Here is a 23790-nt window from a genome sequence, read left to right as displayed (position 1 = left end):
TTGATATTCTTAAGTGCAACAGAAGAAATAAGTTTCAACAGGTTTACTTTATTCTTAAGGAATCATATTCTTTCCACTAATTTCCTTCAGATATAGACAAAAGGTTCTATCAGAAAGCAGAGTCTTATGTCAGCAAACAACTTGGCAAAAATCATCTGGGTCAAAAATTTCACTTTGTATATGAGGAGACTGAGGCCCTAAAAAAGCAAATGAATGGCTCTAGGCTGTAAAACAAGTTATGTCTCTTTTAGACCACTATTGCTAGGAAAGTCACACTGAAAAATTAAGCACTGCTTACCAGTAAAGGAAGCCTAGCAAAGAGTTAATAATGTTTGACAAGGATTAGCAAATAAGTATCATTAATTTTGATATAAATACACGTCATTCTTATATTGTATTCAACAGTCAAAGAGATTGGATAGGGTAAATTACCTCAGGGAATCAAATATTCTACTTGAGATTTTCCCTATGACATTAATGTATTATCAATTTCTAAAGAATCAGAGATATAATAAAAAACTTAACACAAATTATATTAAGTAGAATTTCATCTCTTCATCGTGGCACCATTAATTTTATAAATTAATTAAGAAAGGACTATAGGTATGAAGAAATGGAGCGTTTCTTATAACTAAGTTGTGTGGCAAAAGTTCATCTGTAAGTTGGTTGTCTTTGGGAATGCAAATAAATTTTCATACAGATATAAACTGATAAATGGTCAATATGTTCCTGGGCTAGTCCACAAGAACCCAACAGTTAACCACTAATATAGTTGAAATAAAAGATATTGACAATTAAAAAGTTTTAAGTTTTATAAGTAAATAAAACATAAAAAATGGATTAAAAAATTACTTTTTATTTTTCCTAAGTGCTTTGCCAGGAGACAAAAAGAAAATTTTCAATACTCTAAACGCACACCTCATTATACTTTATTTTGCTTAAAAACAGAAGTGTCACAATCACAATATTTCTTAGCTTAGTGCAGAAACAGAGAAAGAGGAAGAGAGATTTTCCGGTGATATGGCAAAAGCTGAAAAATAGATGAGGAAAAATACAGTTAAAGAAGATATTTATTTTTTATTGCATTCCTGGTCAGGATTAAACAAAGCAGAAGCACAGAATGACAAAAGAAAGAGGAAAGAACACCAGAGACAGGATGCCAAACAGGGAAAAATAAAAGTGGGTCAGATACTGTACTTCCTCTTACCAATCATCAGGTAGCACTCTAAAGCTCAAAATATTGTGACTGTAATCTGAGGTGGAAGGTTTTTCCTGTTTTTAGAGAGTAAAAGGCACTAAATATATACCTCATGGGTTTTAAAATATATATATTTATTTATTTTAACATCTTTATTGGAGTATCATTGCTTTACAATGCTGTGTTAGTTTCTCCTGTATAACAAAGTGAATCAGCTATACATATACACATATCCCTCCGTCTTGCGTCTCCCTCCCACCCTCCATTATCCCACCACTCTAGTTTGACACAAAGCACCGAGCTGATCTCCCTGTGCTATGTGGCTGCTTCCCACTAGCTATCTATTTTACATTTGGTAGTGTATATATGTCTATGCCACTCTCTCACTTCCTCTCAGCTTACCCTTCCCCCTCCCCGTGTTCTCAAGTCCATTCTCTACATCATCTGTGTCTTTATTCCTGTCCTGCCCCTAGGTTCTTCAGAACCATTGTTTTTTTTTTTTTTTTTTTTGGATTCCATATATATGTGTTAGCGTACAGTATTTGATTTTCTCTTTCGACTTACTTAACTCTGTATGACAGACTCTGGGTCCATCCATCTCACTACAAATAACTCAATTTCGTTTCTTTTTATGGCTGAGTAATATTCCATTGTATATACGTGCCACATCTTTCTCAATTCATCTGTCGATGGACACTTAGGGTGCTTCCATGTCCTGGCTATTGTAAATAGAGCTGTAATGAACATTGTGGTACATGACTCTTTTTGAATTACAGTTTTCTCTGGGTATACGCCCAGGAGTGGGATTGCTGAGTTGTATAGTAGTTCTATTGTAGTTTTTTAAAGAACCGCCATACTGTTCTCCATAGTGGCTGTATCAATTTACATTCCCACCAACAGTGCAAGAAAGTTCCCTTTTCTCCACACCCTCTCCAGCATTTATTGTTTGTAGATTTTTTGATGATGGCCATTCAGACTGGTGGGAGGTGATACCTCATTGTAGTTTTGATTTGCATTTCTCTAATGATTAATGATGTTGAGCATCCTTTCATCTGTTTGTTGGCAATCTGTATATCTTCTTTAGAGAAATGTCTACTTAGGTCTTCTGCTCATTTTTGGATTGGATTGTTTGTTTTTTTGATGTTGAGATGCATGAAATGCTTGTATATTTTGGAGATTAATCCTTTGTCAGTTGCTTTGTTTGCAAATATTTTCTCCCATTCTGAGGGTTTTCTTTTCATCTTGTTTATGGTTTCCTTTCCTGTGCAAAAGCTTTTAAGTTTCACTAGGTCCCATTTGTTTATTTTTGCTTTTATTTCCCTTTCTCTGGGACGTGGGTCAAAAAGGATCTTGCTGTGATTTACGTCATAGAGTGCTCTGCCTATGTTTTCCTCTAAGAGATTGATAGTGTCTGGCCTTACATTTAGGTCTTTAATCCATTTTGAGCTTACTTTTGTGTATGGTGTTAGGGAGTATTCTAATTTCATTCTTTTACATGTAGCTGTCCAGTTTTCCCACTACCATTTATTGAAGAGGCTATCTTCTCTTCATTGTATATTCTTGCCTCCTTTGTCAAAGATAAGGTGACCATATGTGCGTGGGTTTATCTCTGGGCTTTCTCTCCTGTTCCATTGATCTGTATTTCTGTTTTTGTGCCAGCGCCATACTGTTTTGATTACTGTAGCTTTGTAGTATAGTCTGAAGTCAGGGAGCGTGATTCCTCCAGCTCCGTTTTTCGTTCTCAAGATTGCTTTGGCTATTCAGGTCTTTTGTGTTTCCATACAAATTGTGAAATTTTTTGTTCTAGTTCTGTGAAAAATGCCAGTGGTAGTTTGATAGGGATTGCACTGAATCTGTAGATTGCTTTGTATAGTAATTTTCATGATGTTGATTCTTCCAATCCAAGAACTTGGTATATCTCTTCATCTGTATGTATCATCTTTAATTTCTTTCATTGGTGTCTTATAGTTGTCCGCATACACGTCTTTTGTCTCCTTAGGTAGGTTTATTCCTAGGTATTTTCTTTTTGTTGCAATGGTAAATGGGAGTGTTTCCTTAATTTCTCTTTCAGAGTTTTCATCATTAGTGTGTAGGAATGCAAGAGATTTCTGTGAATTAATTTTGTATCCTACTACTTTACCAAATTCATTGATTAGCTCTAGTAGTTTTCTGGTAGCATCTTTAGGATTCTCTATGTATAGTTTCATATCATCTGCAAAGTGACAGTTTTACTTCTTTTCCAATTTGGATTCCTCTTATTTCTTTTTCTTCTCTGATTGCTGTGGCTAAAACTTCCAAAACTATGTTAAATAATAGTGGTGAGAGTGGGCAACCTTGTCTTGTTCCTAATCTTGGTGGAAATGGTTTCAGTTTTTCCCCATTCAGAACGATGTTGGTTGTGGGTTTGTCACATATGGCCTTTATTATGTTGAGGTTAAGTTCCCTCTATGCTTACTTTCTGGAGGCTTTTTATCATAAATGGGTGTTGAATTTTGTTGAAAGCTTTTTCTGAATCTATTGAGATGATCATATGGTTTTTCTCCTTCAATATTCAAAATGGTTTATCACATTGATTTGCGTATATTGAAGAATCCTTGCATTCCTCAGATAAACCCCACTTGATCAGGGTGTATGATCCTATTAATGTGCTGCTGGATTCTGTCTGCTAGTATTGTTTTGAAATTTTGGCATCTATGTTCATCAGTGATATTGGCCTGTAGTTTACTTTCTTTGTGACATCTTTCTTTCTTTGTGATACCACCCTGTGGTATCAGGGTGATGGTGGCCTCGTAGAATGAGTTTGGGAGTGTTCCTCCCTCTAATATATTTTTGAAGAGTTTAAGAAGGATAGGTGTTAGCTCTTCTCTAAATGTTTGATAGAATTCTCCTGTGAAGCCATCTGGTCCTGGGCTTTTGTTTGTTGGAAGATTTTTAATCACAGTTTCATTTTCAGTGTTTGTGACCGGTCTGTTTATATTTTCTATTTCTTCCTGGTTCAGTCCCAGAAGGTTGTGCTTTTCTAAGAATTTGTCCATTTCTTCCAGGTTATCCATTTTATTGGCATATAGTTGCTTGTAGCAATCTCTCATGATCCTTTATATTTCTGCAGTGTCAGTTGTTACGTCTCCGTTTTCACTTCTAGTTCTATTGATTTGAGTCTTCTCCCTTTTTTTCTTGATGAATCTAATGGTTTATCAATTTTGTTTATCTTCACAAAGAAACAGCTTTTACTTTTATTAATCTTTGCTATTGTTTCCATCACTTCTTTTCCATTTATTTCTGATCTGATCTTTATGATTTCTTTCCTTCTGCAAACTTTGGGGGTTTTTTGGTTCTTCTTTCTCTAATTGCTTTAGGTGTAAGGTTTGGTTGTTCATTTGAGATGTTTCTTGTTTCTTGACATAGGACTGTATTTCTATAAATTTCCCTCTGAGAACTGCTTTTGCTGCATCCCATAGGTTTTGGGTCATCATGTTTCATTGTCATTTGTTTCTAGGTATTTTTTGATTTCCTCTTTGATTTCTTCAATGATCTCCTGGTTATTTAGTAGCATATAGTTTAGCCTCCATGTGTTTGTATTTTTTACAGATTTTTTTTCTGTAATCAAGTCTTACAGAGTTGTGGTTGGAAAAGACACTTGATATGATATCAATTTTCTTAAATTTACCAAGGCTTGATTTGTGACCCAAGATATGGTCTATCCTGGAGAAAGTTCCATGAGCACTTGAGAAGAAAGTGTATTCTGTTGTTTTTGCATGGAAGGTCCTATAAATATCAATTAAGTCCATCTTGTCTGATGTGTCATTTAAAGCTTATGTTTCCTTATTTATTTTCATTTTGGATGATCTGTCCATTGGTAAAAGTGGGCTGTTAAAGTCCCCTACTACGAATGTGTTACTGTCGATTTCCCCTTTTATGGCGGTTAGCATTTGCCTTGTGTATTGAGGTGCTTCTATGTTGGGTGTATAAATATTTACAACTGTTATATCTTTTTCTTGGATCGATCCCTTGATCATTATGTAGTGTCCTTGTTTGTCTCTTGTAATAGTCTTTATTTTAAAGTCTACTTTGTCTGATATGAGAATTGCTACTCCAGCTTTCTTCTGATTTCCATTTGCATGGAATATCTTTTTCCATCCCCTCACTTTCAGTCTGTATGTGTCCCTAGGTCTGAAGTGGGTCTCCTGTAGATAGCATATATACAGGTCTTGTGTTTGTATTCATTCAGCCAGTCTATGTCTTTTGGTTGGAACATTTAATCCATTTACATTTAAGGAAATTATCGATATATATGATCCTATTACCATTTTCTTAATTGTTTGGGTTCGTTATTGTAGGTCTTTTCCTTCTCTTATGTTTCCTGCCTAGAGAAGTTCCTTTAGCATTTGTTGTAAAGCTCGTTTCATGGTGCTGAATTCTCTTACCTTTTGCTTGTCTGTAAAGCTTTTAATTTCTGTCAAATCTGAATGAGATCCTTGCTGGGTAGAGTAATTTTGGTTGTAGGTTTTTCCCTTTCATCACTTTAAATATGTCCTGCCACTCCCTTCTGGCTTGCAGAGTTTCTGCTGAAAGATCAGCTGTTAATCTTATGGGGATTCCCTTGTATGTTATTGTTGCTTTTCACTTGCTGTTTTTAATATATTTTCTTTGTATTTAGTTTTTGATAGTTTGATTAATATGTGTCTTGGTGGATTTCTCCTTGGATTTATCCTGTATGGGACTCTGTGCTTCCTGGACCTGTTTGACTATATCCTTTCCCATATTAGGGAAGCTTTCAAGTATAATCTCTTCAAATATTTTCTCAGTCCCTTTCTTTTTCTCTTCTTCTTCTGGGACTCCTATAGTTCGAAGGCTGGAACATTTAATGTGGTCCCAGAGGTCTCTGAGACTGTCCTCAATTCTTTTCATTCTTTATTCTTTATTCTGCTCTGTGGTAGTTATTTCCAGTATTTTATCTTCCAGGTCACTTATCCATTCTTTTGTCTCATTTTTTCTGCTACTGATTCCTTCTAGAGAATTTTAAATTTCATTTATTGTGTCGTTCATCATTGTTTGTTTGCTCCTTAGGTCCTTGTTAAACGTTTCTTGTATTTTCTCCATTCTATTTCTAAGACTTTGGATCATCTTTACTATCATTACTCTGAATTCTTTTCCAGGTAGACTGCCTATTTCCTCCTCATTTATTTGGTCTGGTGGGTTTTTACTTTGCTCCATCATCTGCTGTTTATTTCTCTGTCTTGTCATGTTGCTTAACTTACTGCATTTGGGGTCTCCTTTTCACAGGCTGCAGGTTCGTAGTTCCCGTTGTTTTTGGTGTCTGCCCCCAGTGGGTAAGGTTGGTTCAGTGGATTGTGTAGGCTTCCCGGTGGAGGGGACTGGTGCTTGTGTTCTGGTGGCTGAGGGTGGATCTTGTCTTTCTGGTGGGCAGGACCATGCCTGGTGGTGTGTTTTGGGGTGTCTGTGAACTTATTATGATTTTAGGCAGCCTCTCTGCTAATGGCTGGAGTTGTTTTCCTGTCTTGCTAGTTGTTTGGCATGCGCTGTGCAGCACTTTACCTTGCTGGTCGTTGAGTGGAGCTGGGTGTTAGCGTTGAGATGTAAATCTCTGGGAGAGCTTTCGCCGTTCGATATTATATGGGGCCGGGAGGTGTCTGGTGGACCAATGTCGTGAACTCGGCTCTCCCACATACAAGTCTTAGGCCTGACACCCAGCCGGAGCACCAACACCCTGACAGCCGGCTGGAGCACCAAGACCCTGTCAGCCACATGGCTCTTACATGAGTACTTGGCACACAGAAAGCACTTGATAACTGTGAACTAATATTGCTATAACTGTAATTACAGGCACAAGCTGGGGGAGCGATTCATCTTCCTGCTAGTGTTAGATGGTCTCCTGCAGAGGTGGGGGCTGGCTGTGGCTCATCATGGGGACAAAGACACTGGCAGCAGAAGTTCTGGGAAGTACTCATTGGTGTGAGCTCTCCCAGAGTCTGCCGTTAGTCCCACCAAAGAGCTACCTCACGGTTTAAATGTGCCATATGCATGTTAAGTGTTAAGTGTTCCTTAACTGCTAGGGAAAGGAATACAATAAGGTGCATGTACTCCTATTGTTGATTTCTGCTTTGAGAGATTCAGTTCATGTGCTATCTCTTGCATAAAGCCTCTAACTTCCCCAGGCTAGATCATCCATTCAAAATAGATTTTTAAATCTATTTTGATTTAAATATTCATTTTGATTTAAATATTCACAGTATTCACAATGTGCCAACAATGGCAATAGTAAGACAGACATATCCTTGCCCTTTTGAAGAGGTATCTGCAAAACCTCTTCAATGCCTGTGATGAGTGCTGTGACAGGGCACTCTGGGTATGTGCTTTACCCAGACATGAGAGGACAGGGAGGCTGAGTTGATGCTGGCTGAGCAGTAAGAGAGGGAAAATGAAAGAAAATGGGAAAGAGAATGTTCCTGCAAGAATGCAAAGGCCTGGAGGCATTAGTAACCATGGCATATTTGATAAATGCAGATCTAAAGTTCAGAAAAGAGATGTGGGCTAGAATTAGGTTCGGAAGTCATCAGTATGGAAATATAAATTGATGCTGCAGAAAAGATGTGAAAACCCAAGAGTAAGTGATGAGAGGGCCTATGTGAACACATTTAAGGGACAGGTGGAAGAGAAGACTGAAAATGAAAAGTGGCAAGCAGAAAGCTAAAAAGAAAGTCTACAGGAGAATGGCATCACAGACACATTCTAATAATATGGAAGTGATCAATAAAGGTAAATAAGATAAACACTATGATATATCCATCAAATTTAGCAGTGAGAATGTGGGTGAAGAACTTCTTAAAGTAGGTGATGGAGTGCGGGGGTAGAAGCTGAATTGTAGTGGAATGTACAGTGAATGCGAGAAAAGAAAAAGAGGACAGCACATACAGATACTTCTTTAAAAAAAGTTTGGCTGTGAAACCAAGGAGAGTAATAATATGGTAGTCTGAGGAGAACTGGGTGCAAAAGTGGTGTGTGTGTCTGTGTGTGTGTGTGTGTGCATGTGTATGTGTGTTGAGAGAGATGTAAATATCTTAAAATCCAAATGAGAAGCCAGAGAGGGTAAGAATAATGAAAGAGGATAATTCATAGATCACAGTACAGTTCCTGGGAAATCACAAGGGGATTGAATGCAGTCAGACCAAGGAAAAAGAGGAGCCAATTAGTCAACAAGTATTTACTGGGTGTTACTATTTCCCAGATTCTAGGGGCTGGGAACACAATGATCAATAAGACAGATAGCATACTTCACCTTCAACCAGCTTAAATTGTAATGATAGGGGAAATACAATTTAAAAAATAAATATAATTTTTAATACTAGTAGGCAACATGAATGAGATAAAATAAGGTTAAGTAATAGTGGGTGACTGGTGGGCTGCTTTAGCTAGCGTGGGCAGGGAAGGCCTATCTGAAGAGGTGAAACTTAAGCTGAGACCTGCATGATATGAAGGGGCAGTTCTGTGGAAGATTAAGGGAAAGAATATTTGTAGTAGGGGGAACAGCACAGAATGAGCCTGACATGTTGGAGGAACATCGTGGATGAGGGACAGAATGGAGGAAGAGATCCCAGAGTTATGTAGGGCACTGTAGGATTGGGCTTTATTCTAAGAGAAATGAGAAGCAACTGGAAGCTTTTAAGAAGTGCCTTGGCCTGATTTTTGCTTTAGAAAGATCACTCTGGCTGCTGTCTGAAGGTCCGACTGTAGAGAGGCAAAATAAGAGGCAAAGATGGGAAATCCCTGGTGGTCCAGTAGTGGTTAGGACTCTGTTCCTCCACTGCAGGGGGCCTGGGTTTGATCCCTTGTCCGGGAACTAAGATCTTGTATGCTGCGTAGTGCAGCCAAAAAAATACCCAACAACTCTTGAAAAAGAAGAGGCAAAGAGACTCACTTAGGAGGCCACTGAAAAAGTCTAAACACGAGATAATGGTGGCTTGGACCAGAGAGTTAGCAGAGGAGAGTGAAAAGTGCTCAGGTTTGGCATATACTTTGTCAAGCTAACAAGTCTTCCTGTAGGGTTTGAGGGGAAGAGAAGAATCAAGAATGATACCAGAGCAACTGGGTGGTACATTTAGTAGGATGGAGAAGGCTTGTATGTGCGAAGGTGGGGAGGAAGGAATAGGAGACAGATTTGGGAGATACACGGGAAGTTTGAGCTGTTAATTAGATTTTTCAAGTGGAAATGTTTAGAAGCAGCTAACTCAGCTTAGAGCTGAGGGGAAACGTCTGGGATGAATATGTAAATCTGACTGTCACCTGTGTAAAGATCATATTTAATATGATGAGGTTGCATGAGTTTACTGAAAGGGAAAGTACAGATAAAAAAGAAAGCTGAGGACACACGTCTTGGTCAATCCAACATCTAGAGATCTATTAGAGGAATAAGAGCTAGCAAAGGAAAATGCAAAGGAAAGACCAATATGGAAAAAAGGACAACCAGGTGGTAGCAGCAAGGATGTGTACTGAAGACATCACTTCAAGAAGGGAGAAGTAGAATAAGTTGAGAGAGTGATCTCATGGTAGGTTATTAGTGGCCTGATTAAAAATCATTTCAGCGGGAGAGTGGAGATGAAAGATTAATTGGAATAGATTTAAGAGAAGATGCAAGGTAAAGAAGTAGAGACTGTCAACACAGACAACTCTTTATTTTCATGAAGGGGAGTGGAGAAATGGAGTAGTACGATGTATGTATGATACATGATATTAAGGAATGTGTATACGCCAAGAGAATGATTCAGAAGGTGATTACAGGCGTAAAGTCCTTAAAAGGTAAGAAACAAGTTCCAAGCATAAGGGTTGCTCTTAGGAGGAGGAGGATTTCTACTTCATCCCAAGGGAAGGAATAAATAGGGGGACACATACGACAAGTAGAACTGAAGGTAGCTCTTGTCTGATTGTTTCTGTTTTCTCTGTGAAATATATAGCAAAGTCATTACTGGAGGGTGATGCTGGTGGGACAGGAAGATGGCTTGAGGAGAGAGGTGTGGAATGGTCCTCTTGAAGAGTAGGTAAGTGAACTTCCTAGTCATGGTGGTTAAACAGCTTACTTGTGTTTAATTTTGCTTGAGATCAATGCTCATCAATTTGAAGTTAGTCATTCGGCAGGGTTTGTGTGATTTTCTCCAGCCATGTTCAACTGCTTAGGTATAGGCAAGGGGTAAAACGATTTTTTGGTTTAACATGAGTTGGGGTTGTGCCACGAAGGTAGAACAGAGGGGAAATCAGGCAAAGAATCTCAGTTAGTGAGTACACTGCTGGACTACAGAATGCAGGTTTATAATGAGGAGAGAGGGGCATGAAGGTGGAGATGGATAAGATGGGGGACATCGTGATGAAATTAGAGAATGAGAGTGAAAAGTACCCAAGTTAAGTGAGTCTGAAGGAAATAAGTGACAGCTGAAATGCAGATTGAAGAGGTAATGCTGTTACTGGTGATAGTAAGATTAAGTATATGATTGTGTGCGTGTGTGGCTGTGGTGGAGAGGAAAGAAGACGATTGTAGATAAAGGTCAAGGAACTGAGAGACTAAGGTGCTGGATGGATCATATGAGGATGTAAAAGTCACTGCAGTAAGAGGGTGGAAGGTTAAGTTTTAGATTTGGTAGCAGGAAGCTATTACTAATGCTAATGTTATTATTCTTATGATAACTTTCAGCGACAGAGCCAACGATGAGATTAACAGACGAAAGGCAACAAAATGGCAAGGGTCACTCTAAGTTTGGTAGATTTTTCTTCCTGTGAATTTCACTGAACAAGCATTCACTTAATATACAATTTTCTGGTCATTTAACTTTTGCCTCATTACGTTGCTGAAGAATAAACATGCTATTTAATTTACCTTGCATCAACTCCATCAAACACTTTCTGGCACTCATTTCCAATGACTTCTTGCTTTAGATAATACAGCATTCTTACACGAAGCAAAACTCTAAAAATGAGGGGGAAAAAAAAATCAAAAGACACAAAGACATTAATCATTAAAGAAAATTCATCCATGGGGTTAAAATTAGAAAAGAATTTGTATACAAAATTTTTATAATGAAATAATAATAATTACTTCTGATTAAATAAACCTCATTACTATCATATATATAAAATAGGTTTCTTCAAAATCTTTACAATCATCATTATTTAATATCCAAGTAAGATATAATGAGATCACTTGGAGGCCAGTTTTTTTCTCTCTCTGCTGATGAAAAGTGACACAAGAGGTACCATGATTTGCTGAAGGATACCCTGGTAAGAATAAGATTAGGATTGGTCCTAGACCACACTGTCTCTGTACTCAGAATCAGCATGCTTTAAGATTGTTAATAAATTCAGAAGTAAACTTGCAATGGGTTGTGTTAAAAATACCCTACTACCTACTTATTACAGTGGTGTTTTATATGTTTTTTGTAGCCTTCATCTTGAAGTAGCTGCTCAGGATTGTATTTTCGAAGCCATTCTGCTTTTTGTATATCAAATGAGCTTGTCTGAGTCTTTACTTTCTTCCCTTTTCGACCTCTGGGTACAGGGGCTGACAGACCTGTTAAAATGAGAAGGACAAATGAAATCAGGGATAATTTGTATAAAGACGGTCAATTTAAAACATTTTTTCAATGGAAGAAATTTCTGGAGACTTTCAGAGGTCTGTGTAGGCTATACAGAGATCTTTGAAAAATTAATGGTAAAAATATAAACTCAATCACAAGATAAGTCCACGATACCACACACATATTAACACAATTTCTGCCAACCACCAAATTTCATATCCCCAATTAATCATTCTGATTACCTCTATGTTGCAAAACGTTTTTTTTCCAAATGTAAAAACTGAAAGACCAAACCTTTCCCTCTGCTTTACTTTTTGCTTTTGCTTGTTACAAAAATACAAGTTGTGGCCTCTTGATTTTCAAAACTGATTGTTACTAATAACATGGATTAGGTTTTGTGGGGTTCCTGTTTAAGAGAGCTAAATTCATTTTATTTCACTCTTAATCTTAACATATTCCATATTTGGTCAGTTTTTTTAAAACATTTATTTATTTATTTATTTATTTTTGGCTGTGGTGGGTCTTCGTTTCTGTGCGAGGGCTTTCTCTAGTTGTGGCAAGCAGGGGCCACTCTTCTTCACGGTGCGCGGGCCACTCTTCACCACGGTGCACGGGCCTCTCACTGTCGTGGCCTCTCTTGTTGCGGAGCACAGGCTCCAGACGCGCAGGCTCAGTAGTTGTGGCTCATGGGCCCAGTTGCTCCACGGCATGTGGGATCTTCCCAGACCAGGGCTCGAACCCGTGTCCCCTGCATCGGCAGGCAGATTCTCAACCATTGCGCCACCAGGGAAGCCCTGGTCAGTTTCTTATTAAAGGAAATAATACATAAAGTCCAATTCACTCTTTCCTTCCCAGACATAGTCACTACCCTGAATTTGATTTTCATTTCATACACGTTTATACTTGTGTGTTGGAGAAATATTCAGTATTTAAGCTTTCATTACATTATACATGCAATTCTGTAACTTATTTATTATATTTAATTTTTTTCTGAGATTTATAAATACTTGCTGATTCATGGAGGCTCTAATTCATCCATTTTAACTGCTGTGTAAAAATCTATTCTATGACTATATCACCTGCATATTATTCTTCAACTATGCTGGAGTTGTTTCACTTACAAGTTTTCACGATTACAAATAATACAGTTGTGCTTCTTCCTTTCAATTCTTGTCTATCTTTTCCCTGCCATATTCTACCAGCTAGGAGTTTCATCACAATGGTAAATAGAAGCACTATGTAGGTTTGTCCCATTTCTCCTTAGGATTTTGGTGGGTTTTGCCTTTATATTTTGATACTATTTTGTTCAGTGCATACAAGTTCATTTTGTTATATCTTCTTTTATGGATTAGTTTTTTTTTATTATGTAGTATCCTTTTTTAATCTCAATTAATGCTTCCATCTTAAATTGCATTTTAGTCTATGTTAATAATGCTCTGTATTCTAGTCCTCCTGACCCTTGTTGGTTTGGAAACTAAACAGTGCATATTTAAAAATACACATATTGAAATTTTCCTAATAAAATATGGAGATGTTTTATATTTTTAAATTTCTCCAAAAAAAAAAAATTTCTCCCTACCATAATTTCCTCAGATTCATCATTTAATCCTATTTTCTTTTTCATGTAACTGCATGTTAATTTTTACATGTTAATTTGTAATTTTTAAGAGGTCTGTGTCTTGAATGTTTCTACAGTACTTTCGTCTTTTTTCAAAATCATAGTATATCTGAAGTATCTTTGCAGATATTAATGATATTTTTTCAAAAGTTGTCTTCTCCTTTCACAGTCTTTGTTTCCTACAAGTTCATTTTAGTGGTTTGTTTTTAGTCTCTCTCTCATGTTGGAGACGTTCCTCAGATGCCTGATACCCTTGGTTATTTGCTCATATTTAAGAATGACAGAAAAGTTGATAGACAGGCTGAATGAGTGGAGGTGACTGTCGACTCTTGGAAGGGTAATCCAGCTGGTTTTTTCCTGTCATTATCTTTAGGTTTTGGTCTGGTCAATTCACCAAGGACAATTCCTTAGTTTTCTTCCTTGAGTATGACACTGTCCAGTATACATATTCATTTAACAGCCATTTAGTAGCTCCATGTTGCAAATACCAATGAAATGCAGACATTCTCTATTTTATCTTCTCCAGAGAATAAACATTCAGTCAGTCTTCGCCATGGATACATGGAGTTGAAAAGGGTATTTAGGGATCTGATCCCCCTTTTAAACAACTTTTAATCAAAGCCCCTGTCCTTTATATCCACTTTCAGAGGTCACGGATGTCACAAACTCCTGAAACTTTTAGATAATCTATGAAGCAAATCAGTTGGTTGTTGCCCTTTCCTACTGTTGACCTAAGATTCAGCTCTCTCTGGTTGGTTAAGTTAGTCATCACTAATCTAATGCTTCTAGGTTCCAAAATTCCTTTTCCATTCTCTCTACTTTTAAGGGTTTATCCTTATTTATTTTAAAATTATAGAATTAAGCATATACAAAACTAAATGGAATAATATGATGGATCACAGATCCTATCATCCAACTTCATTAATTATGAATTCATAGCCAATTTGGCTTCATCTATATCCTGTTTGTTCCCCAACCTCCAACACTATTTTGAAATAAATCGAAGACAACCACCACTTCATTAATAAATGTCTGAGTATCTTTTAACATATGTAAAATATAAGGCTTCCTTAAAAACAAAACAAAAAACTACAATACCATCATCAGCCCTAAGAAATGCAATAACACGTACTTAATATTTACTATTCAAATTTAGAATTATCTAATAAAGATAATAGACAAATTTTTCCTGGGTTGTTTGCTTCAATCAGGATCCAAATAAGGCCCACACACTGCAACTGGCTGAGGACTCATAAACATCTTTCAGGTTATAGCAGGGTTTTCAATCTTGGCACTATTGCTATTTTGAGCTGCACAGTTTTTCACTGTAGGGGCAGTCTGTGCTCTTGTGGCCTCTACAAACTAGATGCCATTAACATGCTCAAAGCTGTGACAACCCAGGGTGGGAGCAAGATTGGGGCACAAGATCATGTCTGGTGTGAGCCAATGGTTTATAGATACCCTCCCCATTTTCCTCCCCTTCCACTATTTACTTGTTAAAGAAACTAAAATTTATACCTGTACAATTTATAAAGCTTGATGCCTTGAATTTTTTTCCCTTTATTGACATATAAGTTGGGTTTCAAGGAAGAGTGAAATTATATTTGTGTGAATCTTCCATCTTTACCAGAAATCAGCTCTTCACATTAATAATTTCATTGTCTCCTATTAAGATAGACCTCCAGTGACCACCCTAATCTAAACTAGGTACTTTCTGTTGTTCTCAATCTCAGTACTTAGTTTATTTACTTCACAGTACTCATCATAATCTATAATTATTTAGGTAATTTATCTGCTTTCTTATTATGTCTGCCTGCCTGACCAGGTTCATGAGCTCAGGGATCTTGTCTGTGTTGTTCCTTCTCATCTTCCCAGTACTTTGCACAAGAAGCGCAGAACAGGCACTTTAACAGGTATTTGTTGATTAAATAGAATAAAATTGTAACACCAATTTAAGGGCACAGTAATCTTTTTATCTTTATAGAAAATTCAATTATTTTATGCAAAAAAGAATGTTCGTAGGGTTATGGAGCAAATGCTACTTGTATATATCTCTGATGGGACTATAAATTGACACAGCCACATGTGACAGCAAATTAAAACAGTTATAACAATTTTAAATGTATATACCACAGTGTTCCAAATTTTAATATACATACTAATTGCTGAGGAACTTGTTAAAATGTAGATTCTGATGTAGTAAGTCTGAGGTCTAAGATTCTGCATTTCTAAGAAGCTCCTGGGAGATGCTGATGCTGTTAACACACAGACCACATTTTAGGTCCTAAGGACGTATATATGCTGTACCTCAACAATTCCATTTCTTGATATTTACTTTAGTGGAAGATTTATTCCTGTGCACAAGGAGGAACGTAAAAGGATCTTCACTAAAACCTGTTTTTCAATTATCTAAAATTGGAAACATCCTAAATGCCCATCATCAAAGGAGATGCTAAATGAATTAAGAAATATCCATACTATGGACTACTAAGCAGGAGTTTAAAAAATAAAATAGATCTACATGAATACAGATGGGATGACCTCTAAGACATACTATTGGGTCAACAACTTGTAAACAAATACATGTTTGATAACAGTATATAAAACCCAACCAAACTGATAACACTAGTCCTTTCCAACATGGAACTTGAATTGAGTGAAGCTTAAGGGTTCTTTACTATTATCTGAAATGCTTCAATATTTTATAGGGTACTATGTTAAGTGCTACTTACATAACTAAAACTAAATTTAAAAAGGAAATAAAAGAATGTTCTTACCTAGATGATTTTGTAGCTCTCGTGTCTGCCCATCTTCGGTTGGAGTAATGAGATCCCATATGAAGCCTTTAATTTTCTCATCTCCTCGGTAGTGAACAAGGCAATAAGCTAAGAGGGCTCTGCAAATTATTTCCACATCGTGCTCATTTAGCTGCCTTTTAAAACGGCCATGAGACAGAATCTCTCTCCATCGGCCCCACCTAGTTAAAAAAAGGTATATTTATATTAATATTGGGTGAAATCCTAGAGAAAACATAACTCATGGATAAAAGGCCTGAAACCTGCAAAAAACACACTTTGTCACTGATAGAATTTACCTACTAAAGTTTTTTCCCCCATAGAATAAACTGCAGAGTCATGGTATAGTAATTTCTAGTATATTTTATTCAATAATGGATAAAAACATTATCCATTTTGTGTTACTGAATATGCAAATCTAAGAACAAGGAGTTTGATATTAGCAATACATTTATAATATTAAAATTTAAAGATATCTCATCAATTGCTATTAAGTATATGTTAAATATATAAATTCATGGTACTTAAAAAATACATTTTATTGATTCTAACAAGATAAAAAGCATATTAGAATATAGTATATGTTTCCCATAAATTTGTACACCAGACTACTAACAGTAAACATTAAAAATAATATTTTACCCATAAACTAGCAGATTTTTCTCTACTCTAAAGCATTCAGTTCTTCCATAGCCATTCGAACGCTCACAGGGTCTCCGGAGTTTGGGCTTTTCATCTCCTTCACTTTCAGCTTCAGATAATTCAGCCAATTCATCTTTTGTAGCACTGAAGGGTCTTGTTTGCTTCCTAATTCTTGGAGTGTCAATAACCAAGCTGTTCTGTAAAATTTAACAGCTATTACTTGAAGGTCCTTTTATTATTTTGCTTATAACAATATTTTACATTTTTACCTTTCAAACTGTACAAACAATAATTTTATAAAACCAGAACAAATTACTAACAATTCCACTGAACTACCAAATCAACATAAAATTTTTTTATTCCTTTAAAATCCTTATTACCATTTGTCATAATTTCATATTATAATCATAGGATAAAAAAATTTGGTATATGGCTTTATTAATATGAAAGTTACTGTATTGTGCTTCTACAACTATAAACTATATTTTAAACTGAATTTATGCATCATAATTTTCTTTACCTAATTAATTCATAATGCAATTTGAATTAATACAAATAGATTGTTTTAAATTTTTAAAATATATAATGCTAAAAAGTAAATCTTTGTAATCTAAGTTTATCCTAAAGATAAGTCCAAAGGAAGTGAAATATCCAAAAATGGAAATATTGGTCAAAGGGCATAATTATTTTATGGATCCAGAATCATGTTTCAGTGCTTTCCAAAAGACTTACACTAATCTACAACAAGCAAAGTAATAAGTATATGAACCTCACTATGGTCAATGAAGTCTAATTCATTCAAAACAACGTAAGTTGACAAACTTTAATCTTTATTGACCAATTTATCTAAGTTAGGTACTATGTTATGGGCTATGACTAAGATAGCTTTCTGCTCATGAGAAATTCACAGTCTTGAGGCTCAGTTTAATGTGTAAACAAATAAATGCTATTCAGGATGCAATATTTTATAAGATGGGTGCCATAAAAGAAAGATTTACAAAGTAGTGATACTAGAAAGAGATCTTCAAGAATGAGAAGTAGTTTGCTAGGCATCCAAGGAGGAGATGGCATTATAAGTGAAGAAAACAGTAATGGACCTGAAAAGGTATTCTATGTTCAAGTCCTAGAGCAGGAGAGGGTAAACGCTAGGAGGGGAAGCAGGGACCAGACCATGTAGGTTCTGCTGTCCCACAGTAGTATGACCACAGTGCACTGAACTTAAAGGGGTACATAATGTTAATATGTCTTAATACTGGTGACATTAGCCTTCTCTATTAAGTTTTTCCACTGTAAACTTACTAGTTTTCCTTTTGTAATTAATAAATATTTTGGAAGATATACTTTGAAGATATATAAAAATTCTGTTTCTCCTTATATTCTACACACTAATTTTAGAATTCATCAATGGGGTGGATTGAGATTTTCTATTTCTCTTATTCCTTCTACATTTATTAATTGGCACCTTCTATATAAGAAAGAGTTGACAAGGACCTACTGTATAACACAGGGAACTATACTCAGTATTTTGTAATAAGCTTAAAAGAATCTGAAAAAAAATTATGTATTTATAACACTTTGTTGTACACCTGAGACTAAAACATCGTAAATCAACCTACTTCAAAAAAAATAATTACTTAATTAAAAAAAAGAAAGAGTTGTCCCTTTCCCTGGTCCCAACTTAAAAAAAAAACAACCATAATTGTATTTTCTCTTGAGTAAATTTTCAAGTGTTTTTTGCCCGTAATCTTTTAAGATTTTGATTTATTTCTACTTGTGATCAATTTACATTAGCTTTTATATAATAAAAATATTAACTTTCGTATATACTTCTGCTACAAATAGTCACCAGTCTGATTGCAATTTTATTTTTCCATTACATAATTTTTAGTCATATATTTGAATATGCCAATTATTTCCCTTTGTGGTTTGTTTCTAATTTAGAATGTTTTCCCACCAAATATTTGATAAAATAGAAATCTATTTTTACTATTTTTTCATGCTTTGTTTCAAAAATAAATTTTTTATCACAAATTGGAGTTTACTTGGCATAGAGTATATTATTAAAATGCTTCCCCAATGCTAACTCAAATTTTAATCATGATTATTAAATAACTCCTTTTTCTCTAATGCTATTTCTTTATTTATATCCTATAATTTGACCTTCTCCTGTTCTTATTCTATTCTTTGCTCTATATACATTTCTCTCAGTATCATGGTTCCTTTATAATATGTTAATATGCTTTTATGTTTTAACATATAGTAAGTAATGCCAATCTGTCTTCATGGTACTTCTTGTCAGAAAATTATAAAATTTTTGAGAAGTACAAATTAGAAAACATAACTGCAAAGTATTACATGACTATATGCTTATATAAGTTTATTTATAAAATCCATAACTCCTTAGGATAATCTATAAGACCCTACTGAAATGAGCCATACCTATCATCTTTGACCTAACCTGTCACCACTCTCACTATCCCCCTCCAATCTGACACAATGCCATTTCTATTTCTGGAACACTGTAAGCTTATTTCAAACAATGGCTCACTGCCATTCCCTCTACCTTGAAAGCTTTTATCTCATGTCTTTACACTGTTGGCTGGTTCTCATCATTCAAGTCTCAGCACAGATGTCCCCTCAGAGTGACCTCCCTTGACCACTTTTCCTAATGCTATCTACACTCCTCCAGGCATTCTCTACCATCTTACCATTTTATTTTCTTCAGTCTCAGAAATTATCTTATATTTGTTTACTTACCCACCAGAATTTGTAAGCTCTATTAAGCAGTGCTTCATCTGTCTTGTTCATTTTAGCCCTAATGTGAGAATGGTACTTGGCTCACAGTGTGCTCTAGTTGGATTCAGCACAAATGTACGAGTGTCTGTGTATTACCATTATAATACTTTTGAAAAATCATAAACAAACATCACACTGTAAGTATTGTTCTATTTCTCTCTCTCTTTTTTTTTTTTTTTATTGTGGTACACGGGCCTCTCACTGTTGTGGCCTCTCCCGTTGCGGAGCACAGGCTCCGGATGCGCAGGCCCAGCGGCCATGGCTCACGGGCCCAGCTGCCCCGCGGCATGTGGGATCTTCCTGGACGAGGGCACGAACCCATGTCCCCTGCATCAGCAGGCGGACTCTCAACCACTGTGCCACTAGGGAAGGCCTCTCTCTTTTTAAAGTTAACTGTCTTGTCTTAGAGCTCTATGTGAGTACATAGGGATCTACATGATTATTTTTACTTACTGCATTAGACAGTATAAAAGTACCAATTAGTTTCTAATTTTTTTCTAAAATGAAAAATGTTGCGATGTACATCACTGTACTACATTATCATTGTACATGTGTGATTATTGCTGTAAGACAGATTCCTAAAAGTGGATTTAATATTGTTGAGTATTTATTCTTCCAGGGTAATTTTAGATTTTGTCTGGTTATATGAACAAATTCTTAACATTTTGATTGGGGCTGCATTTCTATGTTTATTAACTCAACCTACAAATGTTTAAAATATGTAGTTTTTCTTCCCAATTGACAAATCTCACAATTAAGTTTGGTAATTTACTTTACTGAAATCATATACGTCCAGTAGGTATTCCCCTAAGTGTTCTAAATCTTTTTTTCTACTACGAAGTAGACTTCCTCTTCCATATATTTTTCTACTGCTGTTAGTACTGATATTTAAGAAGGCTAAATGGCATATTTATCTTCTATCAGTTAATTCACTAATTCATCTATTTATAGTGGTTTGCAAATTCCATTGACTTTTTAAGGCATATAAACATGCCAATATGAAAATAGTAATATTTTAATAAATATCTCTTTCTAATTTACTTTTTTATAATGTTTCATACAGAATTATACATATTTCCAAAATATTTTAAATAATAATTATTATTGGGCAGTGGCATTATTCCTCATTGTAAAGTTTTACATCTTATAAGGTTATCTATTAAAATAGATCCCATGCATCAATGCTTAATATAAATTTCTTTTAATCATTTAGCAGTTATTTTGGAAGTAGGTAAGGCTCACAAACATTGATTCCTATAAATTATCAGACAGGTAGATGTCTTTTGAAGTGAACAGTTACGTTATGATCAGTTCCATGAATTCTGTGCTAGCTTTTTGGCCCTTTCTTCCTTAACTCCAAGGGATGTTATAAAAGAAACAGTTTAAAAATGCCACTTTATTTTTTAAATTTCATAATATTTACTAAGCATAGCTAGATCTATGTACGTAAGTAGGACTGGATCTTAAATTTTTTATAGTTCTTTGTCAGATTTTGAAGATGCCACTTTCTTGACTGCTTTTTTTTTCTCCTTTTGTATTTGACTAGATCATTAATGGTATCTGACACCAAAATAACAAAAAGAAGGTTAAAAAGCGAAATAAAAGTAATCCGTTATTTTAAGACATTTTAAAAATTAAAAAACATATTATAATTTTAAGAACACAAACACCCTCCAAAATTAAACTTTAACCGTATTACAACCTATCACAACAAATATCAGAAGAATTAAACAGAAGCAGTGCCTGACTCAATGTTATCATTCTACAGCCCTGTATCAATTTATTTATGCAGATTAATTTATTTCAGTCAGTACACAGTGGAACACCTTAAAATATTATAATAGTATTACCAAAGTATTCCCACAGGTAATGTTTTTTAAACGGAAATAAATACTTACTCTACCACTGATGGCATCTATATCTATTTCTGCCTTTTTCGCCCATTTTTGCCAGAAGTTGGGATCATCTAAGGAAATATCTGTTCGATTTCCAGATGCCACAAAACTTGCCTGAAATACATAATGGTAGTTTTTCAAAATGTTTTGAAACGTAGAGGAAAAATCTATCAAAGTATATCTAAAACCTTATCTCTTCACATTTAGTGTGGATAGAATTTGAATTCAGCATATACACACATGCACTCAAAGTACGTTTCAAACTACAATGGTCTGAAACATAGCACAGCATCTGCTTAAGGCAAAAGGCTTAATACCAACACAGGCTGGAGTTTTAGGAGCAAAATTAAAGAAGTTATTATTGTTGTTTGACTTTTAAACTTTGGGTAAGCAGGGATCAAATCGTTTTAGTCAAAAAACCATACAGGATACAATACTGCATTTTAGAAATACTATACAACAACACAGCAATCCCACTACTGGGCATATACCCTGAGAAAATCATAATTCAAAAAGAGTCATGGGGCTTCCCTGGTGGCGCAGTGGTTGAGAATCTGCCTGCCAATGCAGGGGACACGGGTTCAAGCCCTGGTCTGGGAAGATCCCACATGCCACGGAGCAACTAGCCCTGTGAGCCACAACTACTGAGCCTGCGCGTTTGGAGCCTGTGCTCCACAACAAGAGAGGCCGTGACAGTGAGAGGCCTGCGCACCGTGATGAGAGTGGCCTCCGCTCGCCATAACTAGAGAAAGCCCTCACACAGAAACAAAGACCGAATGCAGACAAATAAATAAATAAATTTATTTAAAAAAAAAAAAAAAAAAGTCATGTATCACAATGTTCACTGCAGCACTATTTACAACAGCCAGCACATGGAAGCAACCTAAGTGTCCATCGACAAGTGAATAAAGAAGATGTGGCACATATATACAATGGAATATTACTCAGCTATAAAAAGAAATGAAATTGAGTTATTTGTAGTGAGGTGGATGGACCCAGAGTCTGTCATACGGAGTGAAGTAAGACAGAAAGGGAAAAACAAATACCGTATGCTGACACATATATATGGAATCTAAAAAAAAAAATGGTTCTGAAGAACCTAGGGGCAGGACAGGAATAAAGACGCAGACGTAGAGAATGGACTCGAGGACATGGTTGGGGGGAGGCTAAGCTGGGACGAAGTGAGAGAGTGGCATGGACATATATACACTACCCAAATGTAAAATCAATAGCTAGTGGGAAGCAGCTGCATAGCACAGAGAGATCACTCAGTGCTTTGTGAGCACCTAGAGGGGTGGGATAGGGAGGGTGGGAGGGAGATGCAAGAGGGAGGAGATATGGGGATATATGTATATGTATAGCTGATTCACTTTGTTATAAAGCAGAAACTGACATACCATTGTAAAGCAATTATACTCTGATAAAGATGTTAAAAAAAAAAAGAAAGAAAGGAAATACTACATGAATAGGGATTTCCCAGGTAGTCCAGTGGTTACACCTCCGCACTCCCAACGCAGGGGGCCTGGGTTCAATCTATGGTGGGGCAACTAAGATCCCACATAACGCAACTAAGCTCGTGCACTACGAGTACTGAACCTGCATGCTTTAGAGCCCTCACGTCACAAGCCCGTGTGCCACAACTAGAGAGCCTGTGTGCTACAATAAAGATCCATGTAGCTAAAACAAATAATTTAATTTAAAAAAAAATGAATATTAAGAAATTAGGTTACAAGAAGAATTTCAAACCTATTTGCCCTAGACAGTTCATTTTCTGGTATTCTCCTACTTTATTTCCATCCCATTTTTACATAGATATGTCTCCTAAAAAAATGCAATACAGAATATAAGAAATACAGAAAAATGAGTCATTGTCTATCTTTATTTATTTTTTTGCGGTATGCGGGCCTCTCACTGTTGTGGCCTCTCCCATTGCGGAGCACAGGCTCCGGACACGCAGGCTCAGCGGCCATGGTTCACGGGCCCAGCCACTCCGCAGCATGTGGGATCCTCCCAGACCGGGGCACGTACCCGCGTCCCCCACTTCGGCAGGCGGACTCTGAACCACTGCGCCACCAGGGAAGCCCCCTGCCTAACTTTATTTTGAAAACTCTTTTCCTTACAAAAAAAATACTGCATAAGCATTGTAAAAACTTAAGAAATTACAGAGGAATAAAAGAAAATATAAATGATTTATTTTCTTAAATGTTGCAGAAATTATAAAATCTTTTCATTGGACCTAATTTTAGACATTACAGTTCAACACTGT

At 36.1% G+C, this 23790-nt stretch overlaps 1 protein-coding gene across 6 annotated transcripts in view; it reads right to left on the bottom strand.

Moving 5' to 3' along the window:
- The window catches only part of CHD9 (chromodomain helicase DNA binding protein 9), a 244924-nt gene that overhangs the window by 34856 nt on the left and 186278 nt on the right, over positions 1-23790 (bottom strand). For all 6 annotated transcript variants that reach the window (XM_060289805.2, XM_070044370.1, XM_030832973.3 and 3 more), the window contains 5 exons: positions 21528-21638; positions 16834-17030; positions 16174-16373; positions 11612-11771; positions 11082-11171 (listed from right to left, as the gene is read on the bottom strand). In XM_060289805.2, coding sequence (XP_060145788.1) covers positions 11082-11171; positions 11612-11771; positions 16174-16373; positions 16834-17030; positions 21528-21638 — 758 coding nt within the window. The remainder of the gene's footprint in view (positions 1-11081; positions 11172-11611; positions 11772-16173; positions 16374-16833; positions 17031-21527; positions 21639-23790) is intronic.

The sequence above is a fragment of the Globicephala melas genome, chromosome 19, assembly GCF_963455315.2.
Source record: "Globicephala melas chromosome 19, mGloMel1.2, whole genome shotgun sequence".
Taxonomy (NCBI): Eukaryota; Metazoa; Chordata; class Mammalia; order Artiodactyla; family Delphinidae; genus Globicephala; species Globicephala melas.
The sequence above is the reverse complement of the archived record's forward strand: the minus strand, read 5'-3'. Positions and strand labels throughout refer to the sequence as shown.